Source organism: Electrophorus electricus, chromosome 4 (genome assembly GCF_041902795.1).
Source record: "Electrophorus electricus isolate QZ-2024a chromosome 4, ASM4190279v1, whole genome shotgun sequence".
In the NCBI taxonomy this organism is placed as follows: Eukaryota; Metazoa; Chordata; class Actinopteri; order Gymnotiformes; family Gymnotidae; genus Electrophorus; species Electrophorus electricus.
In genome coordinates this window covers 38,752,501-38,765,000 of record NC_137500.1, presented here as the reverse complement: position 1 = coordinate 38,765,000, position 12,500 = coordinate 38,752,501, and the positions used below count along the sequence as shown (strand labels likewise).

Below are 12,500 nucleotides of genomic sequence, written 5' to 3'. Positions count from 1 at the left end.
GTGATCGGTTGTATTACACGGTAAATACATTTATGGACGTTCAAATAACTTGCGAACTGAATGTGGACCTATAACAGTCCAGGAACCTTAGTCACTACAAGGCCATTCCATTAACATTATAGCCAGAATACCTCTTCCTAAATTTGTGAGTTCTGGGAATGTCCCTGAAAACTGGGATGTGGAGTGAAGAGTGGATGCACCGCTGACCTTATTAAAATTCCCATCATCATTGTTGGCTTTTTTAATGTCTCTGGTATATTTAGACATTTAAGTTGATTCTTCACAGACAAAGCAGTTGAAATTACTGTAAGGTCATATTCCATAAATTGTCTGAGCGTCCTTAGCTCTGTGAGCCCAGTGTATGTTAAGATTACTAAATATCCCCTGGGACTCGAGGTGTTAGCCTGTTTCTGGACGACTAAGCGTGACGTGCTGCAAACGCCTCGTAAAGATGAGATCCAAGACACGACAGCAGGAGAAACAAAACAAGAAAAATGAATCATCCACGGAAGACTTTTAAAACAGGGTTCCTTGGAGGTTGCAGCCTGTTTGTATTCCCATAACAATTACTGTGGCTGTAGTCCTGGTGCTCTCGGATATCTGCGGATATTTTCCTCTCAGACGTTCCTGGTTTTACTCCTCTGTTTGGGTGTCCCTGACTGTCCACGTTTCACTCAGTCTTTTTCCGTCTCCTGTTTGACCTCATCGGTTCCTGTTTTCTCAGGAAGCGGTGCAATTAGGGCCTAATGCTACTGCAATCAGACAGCTGTTCCTCACGCACGGTGAGGGAGCACTCTGACACGCTGAACCTGGCTAACCTGGGACCAGCCGTTGGTTGGGAATGGGTGGGTGGAGATTCCCAAAAATCTCCCAAAAATAGCTCTTATAACCCAAATAAAGTCCAGCTTGGCCTCAGCTGGGTTCAACTCTAGCAAGTGACAGCTTTTCAAATTTTAGTTTGTTAGTTGAGCTTTTGTTTTGCTGTTGGTTTGGAGGTTTAGGTATTACTCTTGAAGGGCGGTCCTGACTGCAGTGCTCACCCTTACCTGGAGATGTTGGGGAGTTGGTGTAGGTACCGTCCAAGAGCAAAACTTGGACCTGGCTTGGTGACGTGGACGGAGCCGTCTCGTTGTCCGGCGAGGTTGATTTAGCAGCGTCGCCCTTCGTGTGAGTGCCTGACCTGTTTTTGGAAACTGTAATCAGTTGTGTGCAAACACGAGTCATCACAGCACACGCTGGCGTGGTCTCTAAGCGTCTGTCACTCGCACACACTCTAAAGCGCCAGAGTATGGTCACGTCACCAGGGATGCACGACAGTAACGTGTGCTGCAGTTCCTCTTTAGATTTTTTTTCCTCCATGAACTTTTAAATTCATTAGGGAAGTAAACAACCTCAATGAGATACAGGCTTCTTCATTTAAACATGGGCACTTTACCCAGACCTCATATGCTCCATGGCCCTGCCACATGACCTCATCTCCACGGAGACCGATCTTTTCATCAGTCATACACTACCGTGTTCGTATTACAGTTATCAACAGAGGCACTGAGTGTGTGTGTGTGGGTGTGTGTGTGTGTGTGTGTGGGTGTGTGTGTGTGTGTGTATAAGGTTAGTCTCTGAACTGTCCGCACCCTCTAGCTTTGTTTTTGGTATTTATAAACATTGTTTCTCTGCAGAGTTGAACTTGGAGAGTGCTGAATGACAAGGAATATTAATAGACTTACTGTTATGCTGTGTAGTCACGCTGTGGTTTATGTTAGCCTAGATTGTATATAGTGTATATAGTGAAATCAAAGCACACACACATACACACACACACACACACACACACGCACGCACACGCACGCACACGCACACACACACACACACACACACACACACACACACACTCACACACGCACACACACGCACGCTCACGCACGCACACGCACGCACACGCGCACACACATGCTCACACGCGCACACACACGCACACGCACGCACTCACACACACACACACTCACACACACACACACACACACACACACACACTCACACACACACACACACACACACACACGCACGCACACACGCACTCACACACACACACACATACTCACACACACACACACACATTCACACACACACATACTCACACACACACACACTCACACTTACACACACTCACACACACACACATACTCACACACACACACATACTCACACACACACACACACACACACACTCACACACACACACACACACACACACAGATGAAGTGGATTTTGTGTGTAGTTTGACTGAGAGACAGTGGTGACTAATTGTTCCCCATGGCAGTTACCGTCTCTGTGTGTGTGTGTGTGTGCGTGTGTGTGTGTGTGTGTGTGTGTGCGGGTGTGCGTGTGCGTGAGCGCATGTGTGAGCGTGTGCGTGTTCTCGTGTGCGTGTCTTATTTACTGTATGTGCTCCTCCCAAAACTGACTGCCTTTCTGAACGTGATCCTAACCGAATCATCCCAAGCCCCTTATCTTAGAACCGGAAGCTTCAGCAGTATTGTCCTGTAATAGCGCCCGTGACGGTATTTCTCTTCCTCCAAGGTTATGGACTGGATAGAGAACCATGGTGAGGCCTTCCTGAGCAAGCACACTGGAGTGGGCAAGTCTCTCCACAGGGCACGAGCACTGCAGAAACGCCACGACGACTTTGAGGAGGTGGCTCAGGTAAGAGCTCAGCGTAACCAGCCGCACTGACACCGAACCCACTCCCCAACCTCACGTGTTGAGAGAGTCCAGCAGCCATTCATTAGTCAGCTCTCATGCGCACCACGCTCTTTGCATTTAGCAGAGCTGCATGTGTGTCTAACCACAAAAATTACACCTCAGTACTAAGGCCCCAGCATACAGTAGAGAGTAATCCATCTACTCGGACCTGTCTCTGTGAATATACGCTGTATCTGTATCATAACTGTGTAATGGTGTTGAAATCAATCCCATCTGATGTCTTCACGTGGATCAATAGAAGTTGTACGGCGAGCTTCCTTCCTGTAAGGCGTCCTCTACACACGCCACCAGAGAAGGGATCCATTTCAAATACTTGGGCAATGCATCCAGGAGCGTTTACCCAAACACGCATGGAGTCTCCCAAAACGCCGCAACGTTGGAGGTGACTCTGACATACTGGAGCAGCACAGTCGAATTTGCACTCCAACTAGGCTGCTTTATTTTCCTCAGGATTTAAGACTCCAGGCATGTGAAATTGGCACCGTGTGCCGAGCTCGTACGCCGTTCCTAAGTGCGGGCCTTGTTCTAATGAAAGTGTTTTGTACAACTGTCTCCCCCCCAAACCGCTCAAACGCCAGCAGCCACTGAGTGAGCAGGAGGTCATTAGAGAAACATTCGCTCTCTGGTTGGGAGTTCGTGCCAGCAGCGTCTCATCGTGTATTGTGGCGTACAGACATAAAAAAAATTAGTTCCCAAATTTAGTGAGGTTTAGTCGAACTGAACAATATCTCTGTCTAAAGAACCGTGTTCCTGTAGCTCTGCGTCCCATAATTCCTTGTGTTCCTCTCAAAAGCACTGCACAGTTGACTGATCTGAACTGCTATTTGCTTAGTGTGACTATGAACACAGCTCGCAAAATGTCTAATTTTATTACCCATAACAGCTACTTGCAGTGAGGTTACTGGGTGGGGTGGGGGGGAACACATGCAAAAAAAAGGTTCCCCCACCACAAATATTAGAGAAAAACGTTCTACGTGGGTTGTATAGTTTAGGCCGGAGGGTCCCAGCGTACAGCCTGCCGTGGTGTGCGTGGGTAATCCGGAGGCCATTCTCATAAGTTTAGCAACTGTGACATGTTGGACAGGATCCACATTTATCCCTCGTGTAAGTACAGTCGTATTTCCCTCTCTTGCTCAACAACGCTGCCGTAAAGGAAATTCACCGTTTACTCAGACTCAATCCCATTGAAAGTTATTCTACTAATAAGAGTAGGACCATTAAAGTATATTAAACGCGTTCATCTTCTTCCCTATTGTAAAAAGAAAAAACTAGTTGACCTTTCCATTTTATGTGCATAGTGCATTTTATAGTGCGCCATTTGACAGGGGTAGGCGGTGTCCTTCCTAAAGATCTGCATCGCAGTGTATTCCTGTTACAGCCAAACAAGGACCAGCTGCACCTACCCACATCCCTGTTCTTTAGGACCTGGGGCAGGTGGGCCGGAGTGAACGTCTGTGAACATCAGCTCTCTGGGGAAATGGGAATCCCTATGGGATGCTCAGGGCTCTGACCGCCTGGACAGACACCATGTCATACACCATCATGGTCTTGGACACCATCACACTTGGAGTGCAAGCGAGTGGTTTAATGTGAACCCCCGTGCGTAAAACAGACTCCACAACTCTGAAGATGTGGAATCCAGGCATAGTTTGGTAGCTTTGAACTCCTGACGGATTTGTTTGAATTGGGTCATGTGCTGTGGCACTGTTATGCAGGAACTGCTGTCCAGGACTGTGTTGTCCAGGACTGTGCTGTCCAGGACTGTGCTGTCCAGGACTGTGCTGTTCAGGAGTGTGTGGTCCAGAACTGTGCTGTACCTGAGCTCTGAAACATTCACAAATAACACAAATAACAGTGTAGCTGCAGAAGCATTGTAATAGAATTTTTTGAACAAACAATTCACATTTTTTATGTGAATAAAACACTGTTATCAGAATTAATTTACATTTATTATTCTTTTAACGAATGAATCCAGACATCCAGCTTCACTTAATAAAGCCACAGGGAAGCTTTAGGAAATTACATGTCATCAGTTTGTAAGTGAATTCCACACGTCAGGCTTCACCTCCTCCTCTGTGTATATACTCTGATTAACCATTTCCCTAAAGAAAGAAGAAGAAGAAATCACAACAGAATAAACTGTATCGCAATATAACCACAGCTCTCAAAACCAAAAACACCCCAAACATATGAACTAGCACAGAGAACGACTCACTGCAGCGCAGAAACAGACATGGTCTGACTGCATGGCCCTTGGCCTGAGACGCTTTGTCTTAAGGAAAGAGGATTTGTTTTGGCTCAGCTGTTGTAAATATCCGAGGAGCTTTTGTTTCTGCGGTTGTCAGGCTTTCAATAGCGCAGGAGAGACAGCCCCTCCCAACGGATGCTGGAATGGGCTCGGGAGGATTTGCAAAAAATGAGGATTGAATCAGTAGCTCTATAAAGAATGTTAACAGAAGATATGAAAACTAAAAACTCATTTGATATCAGAACTGGCAAAATCAGTCCCACTCACGATGATCTGTAGACACTGTGTGCAGTACATGAATATACTACATTATTGCCAAATAAGCAGTATCCTTATAAAGTTCAGAATAACATGGTTTTTTAGTCATTAACCAATATGGCAACTGTGTTACATTGATCATGATGTTCTCCAGTAAAGGACAAACCCTAAAAATGAAGAAGAAACCCTAAGAGGAGAAGCCTTTTAAAGGGTCCGGCTTCCTCTGAGAAGTATGGGACACCCTTACATGAGATTAAACACAGGCTCTCGGGGCATCTCTGAGATGGGGTAGATAATATGCCCCAGTGCAAGGTCGAGATTAGAGGCTGTTTGATCTTAACTGTGCTGGACCTTAGAGGTAAGAGAATGTGGTAGACGAGAGTTCCCAAAGTCCTTTCAGGTCAAAGGTTAAATTAGACAGATCCCCACCAAGCAGGTTTGGAGGTTATGGGGAGGTTATGGCAACACATGGGCTTGGCTGGTAACCATCACGACACAAAGGTGGTCAGTAGATCCAGTGACAGATCCTCACACAGGTGTTCTGCAAAGGTGGTGGGAACGCAGCTCCAGACGGTAGCGTGAACTCATGTGCAGATTGTTAGGTAAGCCAGAATCCCACGGGACGGACGATCGCTGTGCGAGCAGAGACTCCAGCCGTCCTGGTGCTAACAGCTTAGCTAAACAGAGGGAGGCAATAAGAAGGACAGACATGAACGCAGCACGTGACAGCCGCTGTTAGCAAACCTGAGCGCCGTGTCTGGGACTGTACCAGCATCTGGACCAAAGAGATTAAAACCGCTCTAAGATTGCATACAGAGTGCGCCGAAAACATTCCTTCTTCCAAAAAGGGAAAAGAAACGCTGGCTAAGGCCTCTCGGATCAGCCGTGAAATGGCTCAAATGTGTGGATGATGAAAAATTATACCCTTATAGCGCAGTAAATGACTTCAGTCATGCCTGCGAGCCCAGTCTCAGTAGGCAAAGACAACTTTAATTATCCTGCATTAATTAGCAGACTTGGCGCATCACCGCCTTAGCGTGCGGTCTGAGGATGATGGGCTGGCTGGATGAGGCCGGGGACGTGCTGTTGAAAGCCATGCTGCAGTGGCTCGTGGGTGCCCATGTGTGTGGCCAGCGAAATCACTGCTGTGCAGGTCTGGGAGGGCAATGCAGAAGGCTAGTGTGGAGGTGGTCGGCCCTACAGATGGAGCTCCCTCCCAGCTTGCATGTGAGGGAGTTGGGGGGCGTTGGATAACAGCCAGACATAACGGTGCGCTTCAGAGTGGATGTGCGAGTGAACCAGGCAAGCGGCAAGGTGGGGACAGATAGATGCAGATGTCCGAACTTTGAACTTTCAACTGTGCCGTAGCATAGCGAGTACAATGCTTTCCTGCTGTTAGGAGCGTCGGTGGACAAGGTACCTACTGACGCTGGTCTGACATGTGGGTCTGTGCTGGTTTCTCCTGGATCAGAACACCTACACCAACGCGGACAAGCTGCTGGAGGCGGCAGAGCAGCTGGCCCAGACGGGCGAGTGCGACCCAGAAGAGATTTACAAGGCGGCGCGGCACCTGGAGGTCAGGATCCAGGACTTTGTGAGGAGGGTGGAGCAACGCAAGCTGCTGCTGGACATGTCTGTCTCTTTCCACACTCACACTAAAGAGGTAGGTCCTCCCGGGACCCTCCCGGGTCAGCTTGCGATAACAGAGCCCCGACGGGGCTAGAATATGTGCTAGGAGCAGTTTGTGAATTTGCTCATGACCGTGGACAGACCAGTCATTCGATGGCAGTGGAGTTGATCACAGATTCCCAGTCATGCCTGGACATGCCACATTTGTTTTCTATTATGGTCATTAGAAAGGTAGGTAGGTGTTGTGGAACTGTGGTTTGGCTGCTTCAGGTGTGTTGGAAGGGTTGGGACTAAACTAAGGACTGGTCTAAAAACCTCTGTCTTAGATTACCAAGGCATGCAGAGATTCCTTGCTGTGTTTAACACTCCCTGATCAGCACCAGATGTGAAGTGCTTGATGAGAGCGAGCGTGTGCATGTTTGAGATCATCAGTGTTTTTTTATGCTTGTTCACATGTCTGCAATGTGTACATGTACGCACATACATTCCCCGACAACGAACCAAGTGCTGAGGTACACACGAAAACTTACTGCTACCGTAATCTGCTCCGATTGGCAAGCAGTAGACCCATTCATTCTGGTCTCACTGCTGCGCATATTGATCACCCGCTGTGATCGTTCACAGAACCACGGCAAAGTAAATATTTTACAGAGTGGAGAGTACACCATCCATCTCCACCTGTCCCCTTGTTTGGCCGGGTCTCCGCCATGGGCTGGCGGGCGGATGAGATGTGGACTGTGGGAACGTGGTTTTGCGTGTGGGAAGCGGCTTACGCGTACTGGTCCGCTCTCTGCACAGAGCAGGAGTTGTGTCCGCAGGGCGATTCACAACTCTTAGCGGCCGAATGCTGTTGACATGAGTGGAACATTCAAACGTTTGGGGTTGCGTAGCCCCTCAGCAGCTACTGGCTAAAGCAGCAGAGCCTCCGCAAGGCCGTGGTATAACTTCTTAGCAGCCACTTGAGTTTGACATGCCATCCTGACGCTGTGAGCTGATGTGGTTCATTTTAGGCTGGGTGTCAGATTAAACATGTATGACCAGATGAGTTACAGTGGACTGGTTCCTGACTTCGAATGTATCTAATGGCAGACACTTTTAGTTCTCTATATATGTGTGTCTGTGTGTGTGTGTGTGCTTGTGTGTGTGTGTGTGTGTGTGTTGTGCACGCATGTGTGTGTTTTTTTGTGTGCGTGTATTTGTATGTGTATTTGTTTGTGTGTGTGTGTGTGTGTGTATGTGTGTGTGTGTGAGCCTCCTGGGGCAGGACTATAAATGCAGGGCTGATGTAGATGTGGATGTCCTGTGGTTGCACTCATGGGGTCACTTGGAAACTGAAGGAGTGCAATAAGGAGCCATCAGAAGGCCCAAGACACCACCTACGTCCCCGTCGCCTGTCAGCCGCTGCTTTGACGGGTTTTGGCAGGTTAGCATGACATCGTTCTGAAAGCTTGGCCCACCCGTGCAAGCTGCCTCGTGCCAAGAAAGTGGTGTGAGTAACTCTCGGGTCTAGAGTCAGCAAACGCTGGATGCCAGCGTCAGGACCGGACCAGGAGCCACGGAGCCTGAATGCACTGAAGTTACTGGACAGGATCTGGGTTCGGAAGTGCAGTTATGAGACCTGCTGGAACAGTACGGCTGAAGTGTGACTGATGGCCCTGGACGTCAGCTCCGGTAAACTGTGGAATGCTGTGTGCTCTGCTTGTTTTAGTGTTTTTTCAAACGTCTTCTGGTGGAGGGTGCAGTCCCAAGATCTCACACGTGTGTAGAACATTATATGTATAGTGAACTGTGTTATTCTGGTTCCAATAATCTGTTGTTTCCATTTATCTCGGTTGTTCGGTGTAATTTTAGAGTTTTAGTTTCATCAAATGATGTCTAATACACTTCGCAGAGGAAGGCTGTAATGTAGCAATTAGCTTAAAAGACTTGCTGTGCGCTGAATAAAAAAACGTATTAGCATTCTGGGCAGAAGTCAAGCACGCGTTAAAGATGTCAGGCCCATCTTTAAGAGACAGGGCTGAGAGTTCGGAGCACGGTGTTAATGGTAAGAGTGATGACTCCCTGTGGAAGGAGTCCCATCTGGGAAAGCTGTGGCTCAGTGTTCTTCACTGTAGTGTGTGTGAAACCCTACACAATCAGCTGATGAGATGAGCCATGGTAAGCAGAGGAGGGGTGGGTCTGAGAATGACGGAACCGAGCCCTGAGCTGAATGATATGGGTTTCTCTCCAGGTGTGTGTGTGAGAGTGTGTGTGTGAGTGCCTCTGTAGCCAGCTGGAACTATTCATGTTCTCTTTGTAACTGTTCAGTCTCGGATGTGTGTGTGAGTTTCTTTCTTTCCCTGTGCTTTAGACCTTCCAAGCTCTTAATACACAAACAAGGCCTGAAAACCCTCCGTGTGTGTGTGTGTGTGTGTGTGTGTGTGTGGTGCTTCCATTCTGTTCACACAGACGCAAACCTCCTCACTGAGAAGGTAAAAATTTTAGCGTGTATCCCATGCACACGCTGTGCTGTCTGGGCTGGAAGCCACAGGGACCCTGTGCGGTGGCCGTGTCTACTGGGCCAGCCGCGCTCCTCACGCCATCTCTAACCTGTGGAAACTACAGATCACATGGAGAGCCTTGGATGGCTCACTAACCACAGTCACATCCAATCTGACTGCCACACTGGCCCTCTGATTTCACGCACACGACGTTCCAATGTTCCTAGAGGAGGCATAGGCAGCGTTCCGGACCTGGGCCTCAGCGCTCCACTGCCTGGTTAACGTACGCTCGTTGTCATTGGTTACACTCTGATCTTTCCATAAACAATATTCTTTTTTAATAGACTACTGTTTATCTCCGGTGAAAAACAATCTCTGGCGATTCCTCATAAACGCCATTTCAGCTAGATTAAACTGTTGCCTTGGTAAGCATGTCGGCCAGATTGAGCTGCCTCCAAATGGCATTTCTTATTCTGGCACAGCACAGATTGGTCACGAATGGGGTTTCCATGGAAACGCCAACCATTCTGTCGCTAAGCCTTATGAGCGTGTTAACCCTTTACACGAGGAGAGATCCCCAGTTTGGTATCGGCTGTGGAGGAATACAGAGATCGCAGAGCTATATGTGCAAAATGAGCAGCTCATCTGTGGTGGGTGTGAAAAAATGTCACTACTGACCATCACAGGATCTTATGTTATGTTCTGTGTGTCCTGCACCCTCAGAAGAGTGAAGTCAAGTCAGCCACAGATGTGTTTCTCACAGCCTTTAGATTTGTGTCCATCGATCAAACCAACATCCCACACGTCGAACGTCGTTACCAGTCGTTGCCTAAGAAGTGCTCTGATTGGCTGGTTGTGGAGTCGGTGGTGTTGGTATAAACCTGGTGCGCATTTGGTTCCTCTGAGCTTGTTTACAGTGTGGGTTAGGTCTCCCGTGGCAGCGAGCCTCCCGCCAGCCTGGGGTCAAAAACGCAGCTGCAGCTTCGATGATAACAATTGAAAAGTAAATCGTAATCAAGACATCTGTTGTCATGCGAATAGTATTTGCAAATTACTTACACGCCTCTTCACATATCTGTCAACTGCCCCCCCAAAAAACCCAAAACCCCAGTGTTACTTAATCTCTGGCGACTGAGTGTTTTTTTGTCAACAGTGGGGGACGAGAGGTCTAAGGTGATTTATATGTGTTCAGAGTGGAAGAGGGGAGCGTCACATCTCCGGGGGCCTTGTGTCATTCCTTTTAAATGGTTTCCATGTTCTCTCCCATAATTACCATGGCACTGTTGAGGAAGAACACACATGTGGAATGTTAGCGAGTGGTGCCCCACGTCTCCAGTAGCGCAGGCGCGGCCTTCCGTGTTTCGGAGATGTCTCCTTCAGGTCAGACTGGAACCCTCCTGTCACATCGTAACACGGTGCAGTAGCGGTCTAATAAACAATACTTCAACTCTGATCGTGGAAGTAGGATGACCATAACTCAAATAACCCATGGAGCTTCTCTGTTTCTCATATACTGTCTCTCACACTCACACACACGGTTCTCTTGCCCCTTGCTTTCTCATGTGCTGACAGAAAGGTAATCTTTCTTTGCGAGTGTGTTTGCGAGTGTGTTGCAGGGGGCTATAATAAATGCATGGCTCATTCACTGTACGGCCGGGTTCCTGGGTTCCTCTCTTCTCCGGGTGACTGTGTATTCAGTTCCCCCGGCTCTCTAAAATATTTCAACTCTGCTTAATCTTTCACTGTGAAAGATTTAAGAGGGAAGCAGTTGGATCAATGGGCAAGATATTTGGGGGGTAGGAGCTGGTTTCTAAAAATGTAAACAGACACAGATATCATGCCTGTGAAACTAATTGTGCTCTGTATAGACAGTATGTGCGCTTGGTTTGCCTGTGTCTGCAAAGGCGTGTGTGCGTGTGTGTGCGTGTGCGTGTGTGTGTGTGTGTGTGTGTGTGTGTGTGTGTGTGTGTGTATGTGTGCAAGCATTGTAATCACTTATAACATGAACATTCTGATCTTGTATGGAGCAGTAAAAATATTTTTTTACACAACAGTCACCTTAAAGATTCTAATGCGTGTGTGTATGTGTGTGTGTGTGTGTGTGTGTGTGTATGTGCTTGCATGTGTGTGTGTGTACATGTGCACGCTGATTTCTGTGTGTGTGTAAACGATAACATGAACACTTAGTTTTAGTAGGAACATGTCACAGGGTCCTTTACCCAAAACTCAGCAATGGCTAACGTGTGCGTGTGTGCTGGCGTGCGTGTAGCTGTGGGCGTGGCTGGAGGAGCTACAGAAGGAGCTCCTGGAGGAGGTGTGCTCCGACTCCGTGGACTCCGTCCAGGAGCTGATCAAACAGTTCCAGCAGCAGCAGGGTGCCACGCTGGAGGCCACGCTCAACGTCATCAAACAAGGCGAGGACCTCGTACAGCAGCTCAGGTACGAACCGGGGGCGGGACGAGGGCGATGCTGGTCAAGCACATGCATCTGCTGGGTCAAGTGTCACATGATAGTATGTGTCAGCAGCTGGCAGCTGGGGGCAGTGGTAGGTCAGGGGTGAAGGTACTGATTAGTAGTCAGAAGGTTGCTGGTTCAAGTCCCACCACTACCAGCTTTCCACTGTTGGGTCCCTGAGCAAGACCCTTAACCCTCAATTACTCAGGTCGTGTTCAGTCAGAATTGTGAGTCACTTTGGATAAAAGCGTCAGCTAAATGTAAATTGCAGCTGTTGGGTTGATGAGATGAAATTGGCAACAACTACATTTTATATCATTTCTAACTTTATATATAAATACATAAGAATACATATCAAATGAGAGGGGAGCAGCATGGCCAGCCAAACACGCATGTCTCTCGCCGGGTGCCGTAGGGACTCGGCGCTGAGCAGTAACAAGATGCCACACAACAGCTCGATAGCGCACATCGAGAGTGTCCTGCAGCAGCTGGATGAGGCACAGGGACAGATGGAGGAGCTGTTCCACGAGCGCAAGATTAAACTGGACATCTTCCTGCAGTTGCGCATCTTTGAGCAGTACACCATTGAGGTGAGGAGAGGGGTGTGTGTGTGTGTGTGTGTGTGTGTGTGTGTGTGTGTGTGTGTGTGTGTGTGTGTGTGCGCGGGTGTG

General features: G+C 48.2%; 1 protein-coding gene across 7 annotated transcripts in view; it reads left to right on the top strand.

The window, feature by feature from the left end:
- The window catches only part of kalrna (kalirin RhoGEF kinase a), a 139,145-nt gene that overhangs the window by 72,027 nt on the left and 54,618 nt on the right, over positions 1 to 12,500 (top strand). For all 7 annotated transcript variants that reach the window (XR_014123469.1, XM_081713697.1, XM_035536268.2 and 4 more), the window contains exons 10-13: positions 2,578 to 2,700; positions 6,738 to 6,929; positions 11,645 to 11,814; positions 12,245 to 12,419. Coding sequence is in view for 6 of the 7 variants with exons in the window: in XM_081713697.1 (XP_081569823.1) it covers positions 2,578 to 2,700; positions 6,738 to 6,929; positions 11,645 to 11,814; positions 12,245 to 12,419 (660 nt within the window). In the remaining variant the exon portion in view is untranslated. The remainder of the gene's footprint in view (positions 1 to 2,577; positions 2,701 to 6,737; positions 6,930 to 11,644; positions 11,815 to 12,244; positions 12,420 to 12,500) is intronic.